Here is an 18,287-nt window from a genome sequence, read left to right on the forward strand (position 1 = left end):
GCTGGTCTTTTTTTTTTTTTTTCTCTCTCTTTTCTTTTTGTTTTTGGGGACCCTGGAGATGGATTGTGGGACCTCGTGTGGCCAAGCAGGCGCCCGTTGCTTGGGTCAACAATCGGTAGTTGTAAAGCTGGCTTGGCTGGGTACCTTGCTTTTCCGCTCACACCACACCCGATCTTACTGTGCCGTGGTGAATCTTTAAGGGTGACAATGGAAGCTAAATAAACTCCCTACAGTATCGCATTACATAGTTAGCAATTGTAATATCTTTACTTTCGGATATGTATTCCCTTGTCCTGTTTGATGACAAGGCATCGAATTAGTCCATCACATAAGCTCCACCCCCGGTCCAAGACTGTGAAGATTATCAATTACGAACGCTATGATCATAGATTACCGACCCTCTTATTACGAACTAGAACCAACAAAAACAGAAACAAACAACTCCCAAGCCACACACAGCCCACCCGCCCACAATCCTCATCTTACGGGGTTTCCTTTAACTCCAAAGCGTAAAAAGTCCATTTTGTAACTTGGCGGGCGTACGCGCGTCAAAGAAGGATGGAAGAAATCGAAAGCTTCAGCCTTACAAGCGTGCCGCTGTACCGAACACGACCCTTTTCGGCCATCTCGGCGCTTTCCTCCCAAGACCAGTGTAATCAGACGAACGAGCGGCCAGGACACTTGGCTGACAACGACTTGTATTGTTGTTTCTTTCTTTTTTTTCTGGTCCACACGATCTTGGCCTTGGCTGTAATCTTTTTAATCTTTTTTTTTTTTTTTTTTTTTTGCTAGGCAAAATAAAAAGAGGTATGTTAATAAGAACCGATGCCTCCCCACGTCGATTAGTTTTTGATCGCTGGGTGCCGGTTCTGTCGGTTTGTATCCGAAACTTGTCTTTCAACCTTGTCTCAACATTCAAGATGATGATGCACCACCACCTCGGGTCTTTCCTCTATGCAGCAATAGTGACCACAGCAACCGCACAAACAGTGTTCGCTCATGATTGCCATTCGACACTTGTACCAGACATTGGATCCCACGAAATTTCCCTCGTTGCCCCGTCGGCCAACGTGATTGCCACTGATGGTCCGTCATTCACACGGCAGTCGGGAAGCCAAGCAAGCACCTCGACATGCGATTCTCCGAATGATACTGCCCGCATCGACACATTGAGCGAGGTCAGTTCCGCAACGCAAGCAGTAGTCTCAAATCCAAGCTCAAACGGTCCTGCTATATCGTCCGGTGCTGCGTACGTTGTCATCTTGAGTAATTAAATCGCCAGTTCAAACACTGTCGAACCTCGTATCTGACTTTTCTTTTCTCTCTCTTGCAGGAATTCAATGGCAGTTTGTAGACTCGCCGCTCCCCAACACAATTGCAATAGCACAGTGGATGGACCAAACACCAAAACCAACCATGTGGAAACCCATGTACCCAAGCCTGCTCACAAGCTGACCAGGTACGATTCGGCGGCGTTTGCTGGCGCGGGCGCTCTGATTGGTGCTGCTCTCTTGTTCTGAGTGCTAGACATATGCCAAGACATATCGAAAACTTGCTAGTCTGTCGAGGCTGAACATGATATTTTGCATCAAACAACGGCGCGGGGGAAAGGCGTGTCAAAGCGGAATGATGGACCTTGTTTGCATTCATCTGGGGTCAGGATCCAGCAAATGCGATCGACATGGTGATTGATATGGTCAAGCATCATCTTGAGCTCGAACTTTTGCAGCGCGGGCGCCGGCCAACGGCATCTTGGTTTCTGTGCCAGTGTGGTGGGCAGTGCACAACAACAGCCTGACCGTCCAGGGTGAATGCCTACCCGTCTCGCAGCACGGGAATCATGGACATGATTACCAGTACTCTTTTGGAGGGATAAGGCGATTGCACCAACGACCGGGTCATCCTGTGCCGCACTGCGATGCAATCTCGCCCCTCGGCATAACGCAGACTCTCCCGATGCCCAACCCGGCCGAGATGCCGTGGTCATCATAGAGCTCACTCAAGTCGCCATGGACCTGATGAGGCGATACGGGAGCGTAAACTTCCAACGTTCACGGTATGACCTAGACCGAATCACCCAAGAAGGTGTTTGCGGTGTAGGGTTGGGCAGGGTACATCGGGGTTTTGCCTTTTTGTCCCTCATGCGGGGCTATATACCGAATTCAAGTCATTCGTTTGGACGCCAAGGCAAGCAGACTTGTCGCGTATGTTAATGAGCTCAAGGATCCCGATATTTTGAGTGCAAGAGCGTTTTGACTGGTTGGATATAACCATAAAAGCTAGTCTGGTCATCCTCAGCAACCATGTCCACTCGAGTTGAGTTGGTCCTGGACTCATTAACCATCGAATACACTTTTGAGTTTATGAAAATATATTCACCTTGGACGAAGAATAAACCATCACAGTTGAATTGGCAGTCTTGTTATGTGCTGTCGGTTGAAAAGGGATCTTCAATCACCAACCCATAACACTATTTACCTTCCCCTTTTGGAAAAGCCGCAAAACCTGTACCGGCGCCGTCATCGATGCAACTTGCCTGGGCAAAGATTGCGTCAAAAAGTGGGCAGAGATAGCACGGCTTGGGGTGATGATGGCACGTCAAATGAGGGGTAAGAACAGAGTTATGATGCCGTTTCCCTGGATGCGAACCGGATAGATGTAGACCTTTTTGCGTATTATTTATTACTCGTGGTTGCACAAGCGTTTCATTACCTTCTCCCAGTCTGTAAAACATCCTTCTCTCCTAACCCCCTTTTGAACCAGGTGAAGCCCTAGCGTAGGTGGACATCAAACTGCCCAAACAACCTAGACCCATCCCATCAGCCATGCGATCAACACCAGGAGCAGTGGCGGCCTTGGCGACCGTGGCAGCGCACCTCGCCGGCGCCGCCCTGGTTCCCCGTGACGCAGCACCAGCACCGACGACGGCAGCCATGCCGCTCCCCTTCCCGGCCCAGGTCGCCATCGACGACTCCAACCTAGCCGTGTGCGCCAACGCCAACTGGCCACCGCCGTCGTCTCCCATCGGCGAGGTGATCAACGCGCAGCTGCCCGACGCGGACCTGCAGGCGGCGCTAGGAGAGGTCGACCCGGCGCGGATCCGGGCCATAGTGGAGAAGCTGGTCAGCTTCGGCACGCGCCACACGCTGTCGACGCAGGCGGACCCGAAGCGCGGCATCGGCGCCGCCAGGGACTGGATCGCCGAGGAGATGCGTGGCTATGCGGCCGCCGCGGGCGGGAGGATGGAGGTCACGGTGCCCGGGTACATACAGGGCGTCGCGTCGCGGATATCGTTCCCGGTCAAGATTAGCAACGTCGTTGCCACGTTGAAGGGCGAGACGGATCCGGATAGGGTATATGTCGTCTCGGGTCATTATGATAGTCGGATCACGGATGTTATGAACTACGAGGCTGATGCGCCGGGGGCGAATGATGATGCTTCGGGTGTTGCTTGTGGGGTTTCCTTTTTTATTTTTCTTCTGCATTTACTCCTCCTACCTGATAGATTTGCGGGTATGGGGCAACCTTGATTTACTTGCTAACACTTTTTTTTCTGTGACCACAAAAATAGTGGCCATGGAACTCGCTCGCATCTTTGCGACGCGCCGCCCAGCCGCGACGATTGTCTTTACCGCCGTGGCGGGCGAGGAGCAGGGCCTCTACGGGTCAGCCTTCATGGCGCAGACCTACCGGAACGCCTCGGTCAACGTAGAAGGCGTGCTCAACAACGACATCATCGGATCTTCCACGGGATCACGGGGCGAAAAGGACCCACATACCATCCGGGTATTCTGCCAAGGAGGATCACCACCAGGCGAGTCCGCAGACCGGGCGGCGACGCGAGCCAGCATCGGCGGGGAGAACGACTCTCCTGCGCGGGAGCTGGGACGGTTCGTGGCCGAGGTGGCGGGCAACGCCTTCACCGACATGCGGGTGGCGCTCGTGTACCGACTGGACCGGTACCTGCGGGGCGGGGACCACAGGAGCTTCCTGGAAGCCGGGTACGGGTCGGCGGTGCGCTTCACCGAGCCCAACGAGGACTTCAACCACCAGCACCAGGACGTGCGCAACGCGTCGGACGGGACCGTGCTGGGCGACCTGCCCGAGTTTGTCGACTACGACTACGTGGCGCGCGTCGCCAAGGTCAACCTCGCCGCGGCGTGGTCGCTGGCCAACGCGCCGCCGCAGGTCCGCAACGTCACGGTCGACACGGCGACGCTCTCAAACGACAGCGGCCTGTCGTGGGCGAGGATCGCGGGTGCCGGGGCCGCGCTGGTCAAGGGGTACGAGGTGGTGTGGAGGCCGACGACGGCGAGCATGTGGACGCACCAACTATACGTCGGGGATGTTACGAGCTTCAGGGTGCCGCTGACAAAGGATAATGTGATCTTTGGGGTGCGGAGCGTGGGGCTGAATGGTTACAAGAGTCCTGCCACGATGCCGTTTCCGGGATGATTGCTTGGTGAGAAGGTGGAGGTGATTAAAAAAAAAAAGTGAAAGGAATGAAAAAGGGCAAGGCAACAAAGCAGCCAGGCTACCTAAGGTGGTAGGCAGAAAGAATAATTGAGGTGGGGTTCGCGATCTTGGGGCTGCCCGACAAGCCGCAGAATTGTTTGGATCGGAATAAGCCATAGACAAAATTGGGAATGACAGGGCTTTCAAGGTGCTTATTTTTGCTGCTTTTGGCAAACGTGTGGTCTGCTGACGTCTTGTTGTTGTCGCAATGCCTCCGTAGCTAGGAACTTGATTCCCAAAACAAGCCAAAAATAATTTCTTGCAAGGTTCTCTGACTGGAATTGAAACAACCAATTTGCATTTGTACTCTGTTTACTATGTAGATCTGTCTCCAGAGATAACGGGCTTGAATTTCAATTCCGTGTCCGTTCACGCGTATACTACGTCCCTTGCAGGGAAATTCCCTGGCATGGGGTGTCAAAAAAAGGTACGAAGGAGTTACCACAGCCCGCATGGGACAGTAATTGCACCGGCTGCGCCCACAACCCAATCAACCTGACCAGGCATTACACAGCCAAGATTATCGCATAGCCATGAGCCAACCCCAACAAGCCCCCCAGGCGCCTATTTTGGCTGCGCGGATTCAATTCACGGTCTTGAGATATATATCGAGTCAAGGTAAACAAATTGAAGTTGACAAAAGATATTTAAAATTCATCATCACATTTTTTTTCTCATTCTTCAACACAAAAACATCATTAAAAACGTCGCCTTTTGACTTAATTAGATGCAGTTTGAACTCAATAGAGACACAACACCAAAGGCCGCCAACATGGAATCCTGCAACACCACCACTTACACAAACAACATCAACAATAACAACAATAACAACAACAACACCACCACCACCAACAACACCGACATCACAAAACAAGGCCTGAACCGCGCAATGGCTATCCGCAAGCGAGCATCTTCAGATCCTATGCCCTCTCCTCTCAGATCACAAACCTTGGACTCGGTCACACCCCAACCGACAGCCAGACGGCGCGAGTCAACCGGTAATGGCCAAGAAAACACACAAAAAACCACCACAAGCTTTTCGAAACCCCTCTGGAGGCAGACGCGGCAAGGACCCAGCCAGTGCAGGATGCAGACCCGGGCAGTCAAGACGTTGCGCACCGGCTGCTCGCCGGCACGACAGGACAGGGTGGTCAAGAAGGAGCCGTCAAGGACTGCCAGGCTTCCCGAGTCGATGCGGGTCGGGAGGGAAAATTCCATGTTTAATTTGAAGGTTACCAGGTCGCCATTGAGGATTCCGCACTCCATCGTGCTGGCCGACGACTCGGCTTCCTTTGTGAGGTTACTTTGGGCAAGATCGCCGCTTGAGGCGATGCCGGGTATGATGTCGGGGAGGTGTTGACTCGTTTTGAAACTGTTTGGTGGATTGGAGGGCGAGTAATGACAGATAATAGCTTTTTAAAAAAAAAAACAATCACGGAGAAATCCAAAGAGTTTGAAAGTGAATATTATGCTTGTTGGTCATCTTATGCTTGTTGAGACTCGTTTAGAGGTTCTGTATGCCCTCCTGATAAGCTAGCTAATAGGTTACAAACCCCATTTGCCGTTTCCTGTCCCAATGCACCGAAGATGCCGATCTTTTCCAGCCCATCATGCCTTCTTGACACCACCCATGTTGTTCTGAATGGTGCCACCGATGGCGCCGTCCTTGGTAAACTGCTTTCCAATCATGCCGTCCGCAGCCAGAGGACCTCCAACGGCTTGACCTATTGAACCAATCGCTCCGTCGGCTGTGGTTTTGGTGTCTTTTGTTAGTCCTACAAGGCAGAGACGTCAAAATTAGACGAGAGAACTTACCCTCAAATTGCTTGCCAACAGCTCCCTGGGCATCCATTGCCTTGGGCTTGACGGCACCGGTGCTAGGGGCGTCCTTGCTGAAGTCCTGTGTTGGGATGCCAATGGGCTTGTCCTGTCCGGGGTTGTTGCTTTCCATTTTGATATGTTGAGGCGCCTGTTTGTCAAGTGGTGATTATGAGTTATTGTTTTCTTTTCTTGAAGACTGAGGTGTGTGAGAAGATATGGTTGTAATGTTTTCTTGTCTGTACAAGGATGACATTTGGTGGTTCTCAAATAAGAATTATATACGTCGCACAGCTAAAGAAGCACTCAGTAGAATTGCCAAGTGGTGACGACATACATACGCCCTCGTCCCTATTGTCATGACGACATTGATGCGATGCAATCGCTTTGTTTCTCAACAGTGCGCTTTCGAACTCTGTTTGAAATTGTTTTCGGAGCTGCAGTCATTAGTTCTTTGCACCTGCATTAGGTAATTCAATTCATCTTTTAGGTATTACTTTACTACCTCTTCGCGGAGGGGGCGGTATACAGAAACAAAGGTGCAAAAGTGAGACCCGCAAATCCAAACCGCAAAGTATATCGGACTCTTGGCGAGATCGGCCCTGACAACAAAACATAGGTAAACATTTGCGTTCTTGTGTAATCCATGATACGTCGATTGGCGAACCTGGCTCGAATGCGGGCATCCATAACATGCTGAAAGATGCACAGTCTGCTTCCTCCAAGCGCAATAATGACGTCAATGTGCTTTCTATCATAATGATGCCTTACTGTTTTGTTTGAAGGGCGGGATTTTCCTATGGTAGTAAGGTACCAATGGAAGCTCAAGAAATTTTCTGTAGATAATAGGCCTTTGAATCAGTCAATGTTCCAAAACGGCCAAAAAAGTCAAAACCACCAAAAAATCAAGAAATGAGATTCTCCCCCAGGCTAGTCAAATGAAGATGCAACAACTTTCCAACGAACAAGCCCACAAACTTTCCAACTACGATACCCTCGCCGAGGTCGACGACTCCCAGCCCGCCATCGTGACCTCCATCCCAGAGGTCCCCATAACAGAGGCCCGCAAGCCATGGCAGCCCGAGGATGAGGACCGCCTACCCCATCCCGGCGTGGGCCGTGCCAACATCGCCGCCACGTACGATCGGCCCGAGGGCACAACCGACGGGGACTATGCGAAGAATCACAGTGATCAGACGGTACTGCAGCAGCACCTTGAGTTCTTTGACAGGGTGAGACACATTTCTTTGACCTTCACTTTTTTGCTCGACAAGATTTAGTTAGTACATGGTGAACCATGGGATGTAGGACTCGATTTGCTGATCTTCTGTCTCAAAATTACCAAAACCAAAAAAAAGGACCGCGATGGCATCATCTGGCCGCGCGACACCTTTGTCGGCTTCTACCGGCTAGGCTTCGGCGCCGTGCTGTCGTTCCTGTCCGTGTTCGTCATCCACAGCAACTTCTCGTACGCGACGGGCGACTCGTGGATCCCGGACCCCATGTTCCGCATCTACCTGTCCAAGATCCACAAGGACAAGCACGGCAGCGCCTCGGGTGCCTACGACGCAGAGGGTCGGTTCGTGCCGCAGAGGTTCGAGGATCTGTTTGCCAAGCACGCCCAGGGTCGCGATTACATGACCGCCCGGGATGTGGTGAACCTGCTCAAGGGACAGAGGATGATTGCAGATCCGGTTGGTTGGTTCCATGCGTTTATAGAGTGTGAGTTTTTTTTTCTTTCTGTCTTCTTCTTCTTTCTGTCATGTGTGTGAGTGAGATCTTCAGCTTGAATGTTGTTGCTGATATAGCCTTGGCCCCCATGATAAAGGGTCGGCTACTTATTACATGCTGTGGCCCAAAGACGGCCGCATGAAGAAGGAGGATGTCAGAGGTGTTTTTGATGGCAGCATATTCTACACCATTGCAGCCAGACGGGAGGAGAAGAAGATTGGTGAGGCAAAGCGACGATAAGACTTGGAATTATTTTCCAGTCAAATGAAAGATATTCCGACATAAAGAGTTCATAGAAGTACAAGACATAGAATGGGAACAAGTTTCAAAAAGCTATCTCAAAAAATGGAAAAGGTGACTGTCAAAAGTATATAGAACTAACATTTTGGATCCCGTTATTAATCTGCATTTACTTCATGTCATTCTTTTTGTCCTCCCCGGCCTGGCCCTTCTTGTCCGTTGATGGGATAATATTTTCTTTCTCCTCGACTCTAGGAACAATATCGATGTGATCTTTCCTCGTCAAACCACGGCCCCACCTCTTCCACTCAAACCCAAACACGGCAATGCTTGCAGCCCCTATGCCGATCACGCACCCCACGACGACGAGTATGGCCGTCGGAATGGACCCAGTAGACTCGGGGGTTATGCCGACGCGCTCCTGGAGGTTGCCCCGGGGCAGTAGGTGCTGCTGGAGCTCATGCGTGTTATCGGCGATGGTATCAGTTTGCTTTATCGGTCCATCAGATATTGTGTTCCTTTTTGCCGTTACTGATGCGGTTGTGCTTGATGGTAGCTGTAGCTGTGCTGGGGTTGTCACTTCGACTGGTGCGGCAAGGGTTGGTGCACAGAGCAAAGATATGATGAGAAAGGCCAGAGCGGTTGTGTGGTGACTGGTTCGGAAGACAGGGCACATATTGGTTATTTGTCTGTCCCTGAGTACGCGACAGCCGTTTGTAATGTCGTAAAAACGCAAGGATCTGAGCTTGATGTGATGCAGCTTTATTCTATTGTTTGTCTAAGAGTTTCTAGCTCCGATAGTTTAGTATCCCCCGGAATATATGTTGACTTTTGTCGGACAAATGACCTCGCTGCAATCATCAAGGGGACTCAAAACATCAATAATTGCAGTGTCGTTTTTTTCTCTCCCTCAATTTCTAACCAGGCAGTGACAAGGTCTCTCAGACCCATTCTTGCAAGACTCAGTCCTATTCAGGACAAGTGGCGAGGCGAGGGACAATACCGGAGGAAGTATTTCAGGCAGATGACACCAAGACCACCAAAAGGTCGCAGCGGTCACCTGAAAAGAGCGCTGGTACCTAGCTTTAGCGAACGATTCCTCACTCAATCGATCTGGCTAAGCGCGCCGAGGTGGTAAGGGTTCACGATGGCTGCGCCGCGCCGCTTATTGCTTACACGCCAAAACGTCAGCAGGCAGCCGTCAATTCACAAGCGAGCAACAACACATGGCCCCCAAATGACAGACTCTGGCAATTTGGCTCAAACACTGATCTTTTTTTGTCTCTAGGATATATCAATGAAATAACGCCTTCTATATACAACTCGCACAGTCTGGTTGTAGCATCTGTGCTCCAAATGTCAGAAAAGTGGGGGGAAAACAACAGCCTTGTCGCCAGGTGCGCAAACGCTTGAGCTGCAAGCATCAAAGAGGAAGATAAGAAGCGAAGATGAAGAGGAAAGAAGAAGAAAAAAAGGAACAAAGTCTGAGGATGTTGCATCACAGAGCATTGAAGCCATGCGAAGTATCTCAAATCAAGAGTTAACCGATGAGCGAACAGACTTAGGCCAGTCCCAGGAGCTGGCGGAGGACGTCGACCATGGACAAGTTCGAACCAGTACCAGTACCAGTTCCAGCTCCGGTTCCCTTGCCGGCTTCGGCACCGGCGCCAGTAGCAGGAGTAGAATTGGAGGCCTGAGGGATGAAGATGCCCCACTCGCCGATCATGTTCTTGACCACGAGCTTGAGCTCGTTCTCGTCCTCCTCGAACTCGAGCTCGCCGACGTTCTTGTCGATGACGAAGGCGTTGAGCTCGGTGCAGAGCTTGCCGATCTTGCCTTTGCGGATGTCGACCGTGCCTATATTGTTGTGGAAAACCAGAATGTTGTTAGCGGATCCAACTCAAAGGTGTAAAGGAGACCTGATAAAAGTGAAGTCTGCTTTGAGGAGGAACTCTAATAAAGACGAGGGCTACTGACTGTTGGTGTTCCTGATGTAGTCAACCTGCTGCAGCTTAATGTTATCGGCGCCCTCGGTAAGCGACACCTTGTACGAAGATGGCTCGAGGGCGACGAAGCCCTCCGGAGGGGGCGCCGGGGTCTTGTTCTCCGTCACCATGAGAGTGCGGCCCGATGCGTCGTTTTGGAACTCGATCTCGAGGACACCGTTTTTCTACACGTGTTTATGATGGATTTTAGTATGGAAAGTCTTTCCGGGGAGCACCAAAGACTCCAAGTCCTCGTAACAGGGTGGGTTCTTACCCCGGCTGGGTACTTGACGTCCTGCTTGGTGGCTCCGGCTTCCAGTGCCACCGCGACGCCAAACTGGCCAGGGACGTCCTTCTCGTTCTTCTTTTCCTCTTCCTTCTTTTCACCTTCGGCGGCACCACCAGGAGCCTTGGCCTCTCCAGCCTTGGCCGCATCGGCCGAGAGCGCATTGGTTGCCGGGGCCGGAGCGGGCAGAGCCCAGACGGCCGAGAGCTGGGCAGCCAAGAAGAAGATCGACGAGGCACGCATCTTAGCAGAGTTTGTATTGTGTATATGGGACGGGGACGTTATTTTCTTTATATCAAAGAGAGGATAAAAGAAACAGTGTTCAAACGAAAGTCGGTCCTGCCGAGATGATGGAAAGATGGCCGGCCAAAGGAAGTGAAAAAGATGGTATAGATTCGTGCAGAGGATGAATGCAAGAAGAAACCAAAATTCATCGAGAAAGGGCGAATCTCGTAGGCTTATATATAAACTCTACCTGATGTGACCATAACCAGCTGCCTCTGGGCCAAGCCAGAAGGGTATCATATTGTCACCCAACTGTTACATAACAGACCCGTACCTTGCTGCTACTGCACTGCCCAAAATAGGCAACCAAATATACAAAAGGCCTCGAGCAAGGGAAGCAGGTTGAGCCGCTCTAGGCTTCATCAGGCGGCAAACCAGCGCGTAGCCAGACGGATGAAAGGGGTGGATATGGGGACATTGACAAGGCGCAAGGCGGAGGATTCTTGTTCCCGACAAGCAATCGCAGCCGTCATGGCATTGGAACCAATTATCCAAATGTCCCCATAGGGTCTCGAATCATCGCGATGCTGCAATCAAGCTCATTATTCAAGCGTGCCAAGCTCAATGGGGTAGTCGCCAGACATGTGGCTTGGCGGGCAGGTTTACGCTGCCAAGATTGCCTTCTAGTTTCTGGAAAAATAGTAAATCCCTTTAGGAGGCTGCAAAAAAAAAAAAAAAGTGTTGCAAGAGACGTGGTGAGTTTGCCAAGGCTGCCAAGTCAGGTGAGACAACGATCCCTGAGACAGGGCCGTTTGAGTGACCATATAAAGAAATGCCAAGAGTGGCCCCTCGTGGTAAAGGATTTTTATTTTTATTTTTTTGTGTTTCTTTCCTGCTACTTTCATCAAATCTGCAGACCAAACCTGGAGCGCGTCAAACTTTCTTCAGCCTACACAGTACTGTAGAGAGTCAAGTGGGCATCAAAGTTTCTATCTACCTTAATCGGTCACTTTTTACTGCCAAGGAGTGTGAAAGGAAGATCGACGAGTCAGGAGGCTGAAAGAAAATGCGAGACATGAAATATGAGAAACCAAGAAGCTTGAACGAAATTAAACGTATACAAGAAAGATGCAGTGATTTTATGGAAGAGCGATAATATGAGCAACTCTAGCCGGAAAAAGAACTGTGTCGTGTGCTGAGCTTCCTTTTCCAGCAACTCTAGATTTTGTGAGTGTGGATTCTGGTTTGGGGAAAATCGACGGAGCCCCGGTGAGCGTATTTTTTTTTAATTTTTACTCCGTACTCTACCGACCCGGCCACGGGAACAAGTGGTTCGCCGGGTGGGGATACCATGGCTAGATTTGGTAACTTGCCGCCGAGATTTTTGTTTGGGATTGCCTGGAACATGCATTCCTCGCCTCCACCTGCCAAAACAATTTAAGCATTGCTATAATACCTAGGTACTGTACATAGTAGATGCGATAGATCTCCCCCTTATGACCCGCATTGCTGAAAGTTCGATTTGCTTTGAAATGATGTTATCTGATGTCGCGCGATATGATCGATGGATCAGCCGGCCAATCATCCGATCGCACGTCTCTGGGGCAGATGTTTATGCAGGGAAGGCAGACAATGTCTGTGTTTGACATTGATTGCTGATAGTTTTTTTTTTTTTTTCTTTTTTTTTTCCTGCATGGGTAGGGCCAGTGGATGGATTATTGAGAATCGCTTATTCTGTCCTATGCGACAAGCTTTCATGAAATTGTTTCGGATCAATTGTTGCTCCTTGACAAGCTCAAAAAGAGCCTCTCGGCAAATTAGACTGTCCCTTGTACTTTTAAACAACTTGTACTAAGTCTCGACTAGAACTAGACTAGACCTTGGACCAGTTCTAGTCCGCATCGTTCCCACTAGCCGGAAGTCCACCGGTCATCCCCCTCCCCAGATCCTCCTTCAACCTCTCCCCACCAACGACCAACGGCTTGCAGTCCTGCAGACAGAAAATCATCCTCGCCCACTCGGTCTGGCTCGGGTTCCTCCAGGCGTGCATGGTAGCTCGCTGGACCATGACGTCCCCCCTCTTCATGACGGTGACCTCTCCCGAGTCGAGGACGCTCTCGACGGTCCCCTCGAGCACGATGCCGTAGTCGAGGCTCTGGGTCCGGTGCATCATGCACTCGTGCCCGGGACCAAAGTCGACGTACCGCAGCACGGTGCCGTTGGCGCGCACCAGGCCGTGCTTGGAGTGCCCGTCGGCGTCGAGGGTCGACTCGTGCGCCGCCACGTCGGCGTCGTCGTTGAGGTCCACCGGGAACCGAGACGTCGAGTACGCCACCGACATGGCGATCTTGCCGTCGTCGTGCGGGGCCCACTTGACGCTGCGTTTGGAATGCACGATTGCTTTGCCGGTTGCGGGGTCGTGGCCTGTGAGGTACGTCGTCGGACCTGGGAGGTCTGGGGAGAGTTGGCCTTCGGTTGGGGGGCGGTCGGTCATCGTGTTGGTTTTTTGTTGTGAATATGGGATGTGTGTCTTTTTGTTGGAGGTGAAAGTTAAGTTGTCCCGCATTCCGTAGGTAGAGGGGGGAGGGGTGTTTTTTTTTTCTCTTAAGGTCCAGAAGGAACCGAGGGTAAAAGTAAGTATCTCATTGCCCAATTATATCTTCCGCTCAACCCGACTGGCTGCAGATGGTGGCGTCGACGGCGCTGCACCTGCTACTGTACTTGTACTGTACATATAACTTGTTCTTGTCTGTGCGCCTTGAAGAAAATTAAACTTACTGCAAGTATCAGTAAGCCTCAGTTGCCATTCAATTCCTACATGCTTTGCCCCTCCCCTGCTGACATGCCGAAGCCGGCGCATCTGCATATTGCTTCTTTAGTCTCTTTCTAACGGAGATCTACGACACCTCAATCTTGTGCGATAACCGAAGTTTCTTTCCGCTCCTCACGCCCATAACAGATTACTATAGCTCCAAACAGGCATTCGTCTACAAGATCAGAGTGCCCAGTAGGTAGGTAGCTACTACGTACATTCGTGGGTGCAACTACCCTAGAAAAGACAATGATCGCCTGGATTTATCCCTCGACATGACGATACAAAACAACACATTGGGCGATGCCAGGATTAGCTTCCTGCGGAGTGGCATTAGGACTCTTCTCTCCAAAACACCTCCTCCCATCTATCTTGTTTTCCTTAACATCTATAAACAGTTGAACCTTTGGTTGCCAACCAATCGAGAAGTCGGCCTAATAGTCTGCGTCGGCGGCCGAGTAGCCGCCCCTGACTGGTGTGCCCTTGAGGACACCGAGGGCGGCCCTGAAATTCTCGATATCTTGTGCGAGCTTTTCCCTCTCCGACTTCACTAGGCTGTTTTCACCAGCGAGCTGGTCCAACTGGAGCTCTTCTAAGCTATGCACAAACTTGGAGTTGAAAACATTCAACGGGCCATCTTCGGCGTAAAGCAAGTCGTGGTGTACGACATATAAAGAAATATTGTCGATGAAGCGTTTCATTGCAACCTTGTAGTAGCTCTTGAGCACATCGTGGATATACTCCTGCATATGCTCGGCATTGCTTTGGTTGTGAGTCGCCATGCTTTGCAGCTGCGCCTCGGTAAGCGTATAAGCCACCTGCTCCCCCTGGGAGTTCTTTACAACATCCAACGTCAGCCCTGCGATCTTTTTGATGCTGGCTATTAGGCGGCCTCCTTGTGCTTTGGAAAGGTTATCGTTGAAATAGTGGTTGACCGTCCACGGGGCGCAGCCACGCTCCATGTTGAGGAGGGATTTTGCGTGTTCGTTTGCACGGCCAAAGCAACTCACGACATGATCGCGCAGGACAATTTCACATAGCTCTTCCTCAATTTTGGAGTCGTGGCAGATTGCTTTGATGGCCTCTTTGAGGAAGTTTTCGATTATCCTCGTGGCGATTCCGATATACGTTTGTGTAAGTGCTTCCCAGTTCTTGGACTGTTCTATAAACACAGTCGCGAGTAATGATCCATTGAACTAATGATACATTCATAGTCAGCTCTCAGCATCACTAGACATGGAACAGCTGGGTGTTACTAACCGTGCCCAGGTTAGCTGTTCGACTGTTGTTGTAAACTTTGCGAATGTGCTGCATGATGCTTTCGTTACGGTCGGAAGAGCTTGCCATTGCACTGAAAGCTTTGTTCAAAGCCTCAGAATAGTTGATTGCAGGCAGTTTATAGATGATCGGAAACACCTTTACCAATTTTATGGTTGGCGGAGACCTTTCTTTTGCTGGCCAATCGTCCCAATCGACCACTGCCCGGGTGTTCTTATTCTTGATATCCCAAGGGTTGAACCTTGTCTCCGACCAGGAAGGAACAGACTCGGCGTGCTCAGGCATGGGAGGCTCAGGTTCGGGTGCGGGGGGTACAGGCACGAGAGGCACAGGCACAAGAGTCTCAGGCACTGGAGCCTCGGGCTCTTCGACCGCAGGTTCGGCCAGGCCTTTCTTTTTCTTACTCTTCTTGGGCAGTATAACGGGTGCAGAAGTCTCCTTTTCATAAAATGGTCTGGTGTGGCCATGTACCGATACCCCAGCCGAAAACTGCTCGTCGAGCTCCACTATGCGAGTGATGAGCCTCCGAGACTCATTGCTAAAGAATCCAGCATGTTGAGTGTAGTTGCCACTCAGCGCGTCGCGAGTGATGGACTGAAACTGGTCGCATAGATTGTTCAAATAGGCCCGCTGTGCGTTGGGGTCTGACCTCGGAGGCCCCATGGCGCGCAATTTATCTGAAAGTGTTTGAAGCTCTTCCTCGACTTCGGATCTGAGATTCTTAAATTCGCTCTTGACCAGGTCGGTCAGAAGTGCGCGAACTTGGGTTTTAAGGGCTTCGTTACCCGTTTTGCCCGTTCGTTTCAAAACGGACCAAGGCTCCATCGAAAAGAAAGCCGCTTCTTTTTCCTGGCCCTCCTCCAATGACATGCTAATGTCGTCTGGGCCGCGGTTTTTGACGATATAGTAACCCAATGTCAATTCGCCTCTTTTACGTGTGACATGGTCGATGGCGATTTGCTTTATGGTCGCCTCGATGGCAAGATCTGGCTTGGTTAGGACCCCCATAGTCCTCTTCATGTCAGGGTCAACTTGCTTGGCCAACCTCAGGATCTCCTGGGTGGCCGGGTCGACGTTGGCTGGGACTATGGCGAGGATGCTAATATATATCATGTCGAGTCAGTCTGGATTTTGGTAGGTGAAAATGGGGGGTTGATGGTAGCCATGTACACCATATACAGCCGAGGACATACATGGTTCTGGAATCTCTCATGTAGGTCATCACCATGTTTCTAACCAGGGCCATGTCGCTCTCGGTAGTTAGACCTGCCAGAGCGTGGGGTTTGTCAGATTGGCCTCATTAATACTGTGTCTTGGGTGAGGGGTGGGCAGGACACAAATGATGGGCTCACCTAGCGTTTCCGTACGGAATATGCCAGGCACATCAATGACGGTGAAATGTTCTTGCTGTAAACCATTAATATTTTATCCGTAAAGGAGAGTTGGACAATGGCGTGGTTTGCTCACCTTGGGACTGCAGATTTCGATCTTAAGCAGGTGTTGGCTGAAAGCATTCCCCGAATCGGGCTCACCCGAACTGCGGCGACCTGAGCGGATGCCAAGCTCTCGATTCACGTCTCTAAAAACCTCTCCGAGCCGCTCGTTATCCATTTCCACTGCTGTGGTCCATTTGCGAAAAAAGCGCTTAAGCCTGGCAGCCTCATCCTGGTTTGCATCCTCGTGGGGGATGATTTTGACAACCACCGACTCAAAATCTTCACGACGGCAGGTGATTTGAGTTGCATAGCGAGTGCAAAGCTCTGCATCCCGTGGGAATGCGAACCCGGTGATGCCTTCCAGGACCGAGCTCTTGCCGGAGCTTTGATCGCCCACCACGACAAGCTATGGGCGAGTCACTTATCATCAGACGTCATGAATGTAGCAGGCAGGCGCACCATGTAAAAAAGAAATATGGAATATACCTGTGGAAGCGAAATACGACTACCAATGAGTTCTCTCAGTTTGTCAACCTTGTCCAGCGTTGCCGAATTGCCACGCTCACCCAATCCGCCATTGGTGAAGACACCGTTCATTGTTGTCAAAAAAAACAAAATACAGCTGCAATAAAGTACTAGTTGTTTTGGCGAACGAGTTTTGAGATTTGTTCTTGCAAACGATAGGCGAGATGGAGGTGATAATAGCAAAAGTGAAGGGAAAATGCATAAAGAAAAGGGTCACCAGGAAAGAGAGGACAGCCCCCAAGATTCCCATGCGTAAATGAACTTGGGCGCCTAGAGAAAAATTAAGGCATGCAATCACTCGTTGGGCATTTGTTGCGCAAAAGTGCATCGCAGCCTTACTTTGTTGGTAGTCGAGCTGCGTATAAAAGCGGAGATATGCCGACAAAACGAGGCGAACCAAGGCGCTTATCTGGCGCTTTTTGATTCGGCGATTTGGCAGACAAGAAACATATCGCCCAACGCATTGCAATTCCATGTTTAAAACGAGGTTAGCGAATATGGACAGATATTGACACAACTTCACAGAGGTTTGCTGCATGGGAACTGCATATCGAATTTCCAGGGACAGAATCAGATGTGGTGCCACAACCAGGAGGAAGAAGACTTTGCCATGCAGCTAAGAACTCACGTCAACGGACATTACATAATGAACAGCCTTTCCGGATGGAACTGTACCCCGAAGTGGCAGCCGATCATGACGAACAAGCCAGGACTTAGCTGGGGACCCTCGAAGTTCGGGACAGATGACACCGTAAGACAGGAAATTCGGGGTCCAGCAAGGCGCGGAGGCCGCGATGCTCACCGTCATGAAGGACCAGAGTCAGCCTAGGGCCATATGCGTGGCAGACCCGTGAAGCATGCGAACGCTCTATTCTGAACTGGGTTGGGCAGTCGGGCTTTCCGGAACAGGTGATACAACTACGGATACGTGGGGAGAGAATATCTCGAGGACCCTGAATTCTGTTTTTTTTTTCTTCTTTTTTTTTGAACGCTAGCTACATCACAACCTTACAGATAATTACGTTTGATCCAATAGATTACTTTTTGCCACACAATATCTAGATCTATTTGCGTTAGATCAAATAAGAGTGGTTAAGGTGTTCGGGCCCAAAAAGTAAACTTCCACGACGGCGTGGCGAGTCTCATGTTTTCCATGTTCAAGACACGGATGTCAATACTTGTAATATCCCAGCCAACCCAACCTACTCCGTAGGTAAGGTATAGATAGCAATCTTTTGCAGACGTTGCTCTCGGATCTATCACCAATTAGCGTCGCGTGTAGATCGGGCAAAATCAGGTCTCGATATCACAAATCGTTACCGATCACAGCTGCTGTAAAACATCCATCCATATTTTGGCTATAGAAATCACTAGGGAAAAAATCAATGCTAACATATCCTAAATCGTAAAACATGTAACGTGATTGCATACGAAGT

General features: G+C 50.5%; 8 protein-coding genes across 8 annotated transcripts; 4 read left to right on the forward strand and 4 right to left on the reverse strand.

Moving 5' to 3' along the window:
• Window positions 1–920: 920 nt before the first annotated feature.
• On the forward strand, window positions 921–2,560 carry PgNI_05280 (uncharacterized protein; the record flags this gene model as incomplete). Its single annotated transcript, XM_031125314.1, has 2 exons — window positions 921–1,249; window positions 1,334–2,560. The coding sequence occupies 2 exons, from the start codon at window positions 921–923 to the stop codon at window positions 1,518–1,520; spliced, it is 516 nt and encodes a 171-aa protein (XP_030983316.1). The 3' UTR covers window positions 1,521–2,560.
• Window positions 2,561–2,825: 265 nt separating this feature from the next.
• On the forward strand, window positions 2,826–4,455 carry PgNI_05281 (uncharacterized protein; the record flags this gene model as incomplete). Its single annotated transcript, XM_031125315.1, has 2 exons — window positions 2,826–3,453; window positions 3,572–4,455. 2 exons carry the CDS (start codon window positions 2,826–2,828, stop codon window positions 4,453–4,455), a joined length of 1,512 nt encoding a protein of 503 aa, XP_030983318.1.
• Window positions 4,456–5,287: 832 nt separating this feature from the next.
• On the forward strand, window positions 5,288–5,875 carry PgNI_05282 (uncharacterized protein; the record flags this gene model as incomplete). The annotated part of the gene is made up of 1 exon (XM_031125316.1): window positions 5,288–5,875. The coding sequence occupies one exon, from the start codon at window positions 5,288–5,290 to the stop codon at window positions 5,873–5,875; it is 588 nt and encodes a 195-aa protein (XP_030982805.1).
• A 213-nt stretch (window positions 5,876–6,088) lies between these two features.
• On the reverse strand, window positions 6,089–6,634 carry PgNI_05283 (uncharacterized protein). Its single transcript, XM_031125317.1, has 2 exons — window positions 6,331–6,634; window positions 6,089–6,263 (listed from the first exon to the last, which is right to left on the reverse strand). Exons 1-2 carry the CDS (start codon window positions 6,464–6,466, stop codon window positions 6,124–6,126), a joined length of 276 nt encoding a protein of 91 aa, XP_030982806.1. The 5' UTR covers window positions 6,467–6,634; the 3' UTR covers window positions 6,089–6,123.
• A 637-nt stretch (window positions 6,635–7,271) lies between these two features.
• On the forward strand, window positions 7,272–8,304 carry PgNI_05284 (uncharacterized protein; the record flags this gene model as incomplete). The annotated part of the gene is made up of 3 exons (XM_031125318.1): window positions 7,272–7,565; window positions 7,692–8,055; window positions 8,162–8,304. The coding sequence occupies 3 exons, from the start codon at window positions 7,272–7,274 to the stop codon at window positions 8,302–8,304; spliced, it is 801 nt and encodes a 266-aa protein (XP_030982804.1).
• Window positions 8,305–8,473: 169 nt separating this feature from the next.
• PgNI_05285 (uncharacterized protein) lies at window positions 8,474–8,980 on the reverse strand (the record flags this gene model as incomplete). The annotated part of the gene is made up of 1 exon (XM_031125319.1): window positions 8,474–8,980. One exon carries the CDS (start codon window positions 8,978–8,980, stop codon window positions 8,474–8,476), a length of 507 nt encoding a protein of 168 aa, XP_030982101.1.
• An 885-nt stretch (window positions 8,981–9,865) lies between these two features.
• Window positions 9,866–10,818, reverse strand: PgNI_05286 (uncharacterized protein; the record flags this gene model as incomplete). The annotated part of the gene is made up of 3 exons (XM_031125320.1): window positions 9,866–10,161; window positions 10,282–10,474; window positions 10,564–10,818. 3 exons carry the CDS (start codon window positions 10,816–10,818, stop codon window positions 9,866–9,868), a joined length of 744 nt encoding a protein of 247 aa, XP_030982801.1.
• A 1,873-nt stretch (window positions 10,819–12,691) lies between these two features.
• On the reverse strand, window positions 12,692–13,294 carry PgNI_05287 (uncharacterized protein; the record flags this gene model as incomplete). Its single annotated transcript, XM_031125321.1, has 1 exon — window positions 12,692–13,294. One exon carries the CDS (start codon window positions 13,292–13,294, stop codon window positions 12,692–12,694), a length of 603 nt encoding a protein of 200 aa, XP_030982803.1.
• Window positions 13,295–18,287: the final 4,993 nt, after the last annotated feature.

The sequence above is a fragment of the Pyricularia grisea genome, chromosome I (genome assembly GCF_004355905.1).
Source record: "Pyricularia grisea strain NI907 chromosome I, whole genome shotgun sequence".
NCBI classification, from domain to species: Eukaryota; Fungi; Ascomycota; class Sordariomycetes; order Magnaporthales; family Pyriculariaceae; genus Pyricularia; species Pyricularia grisea.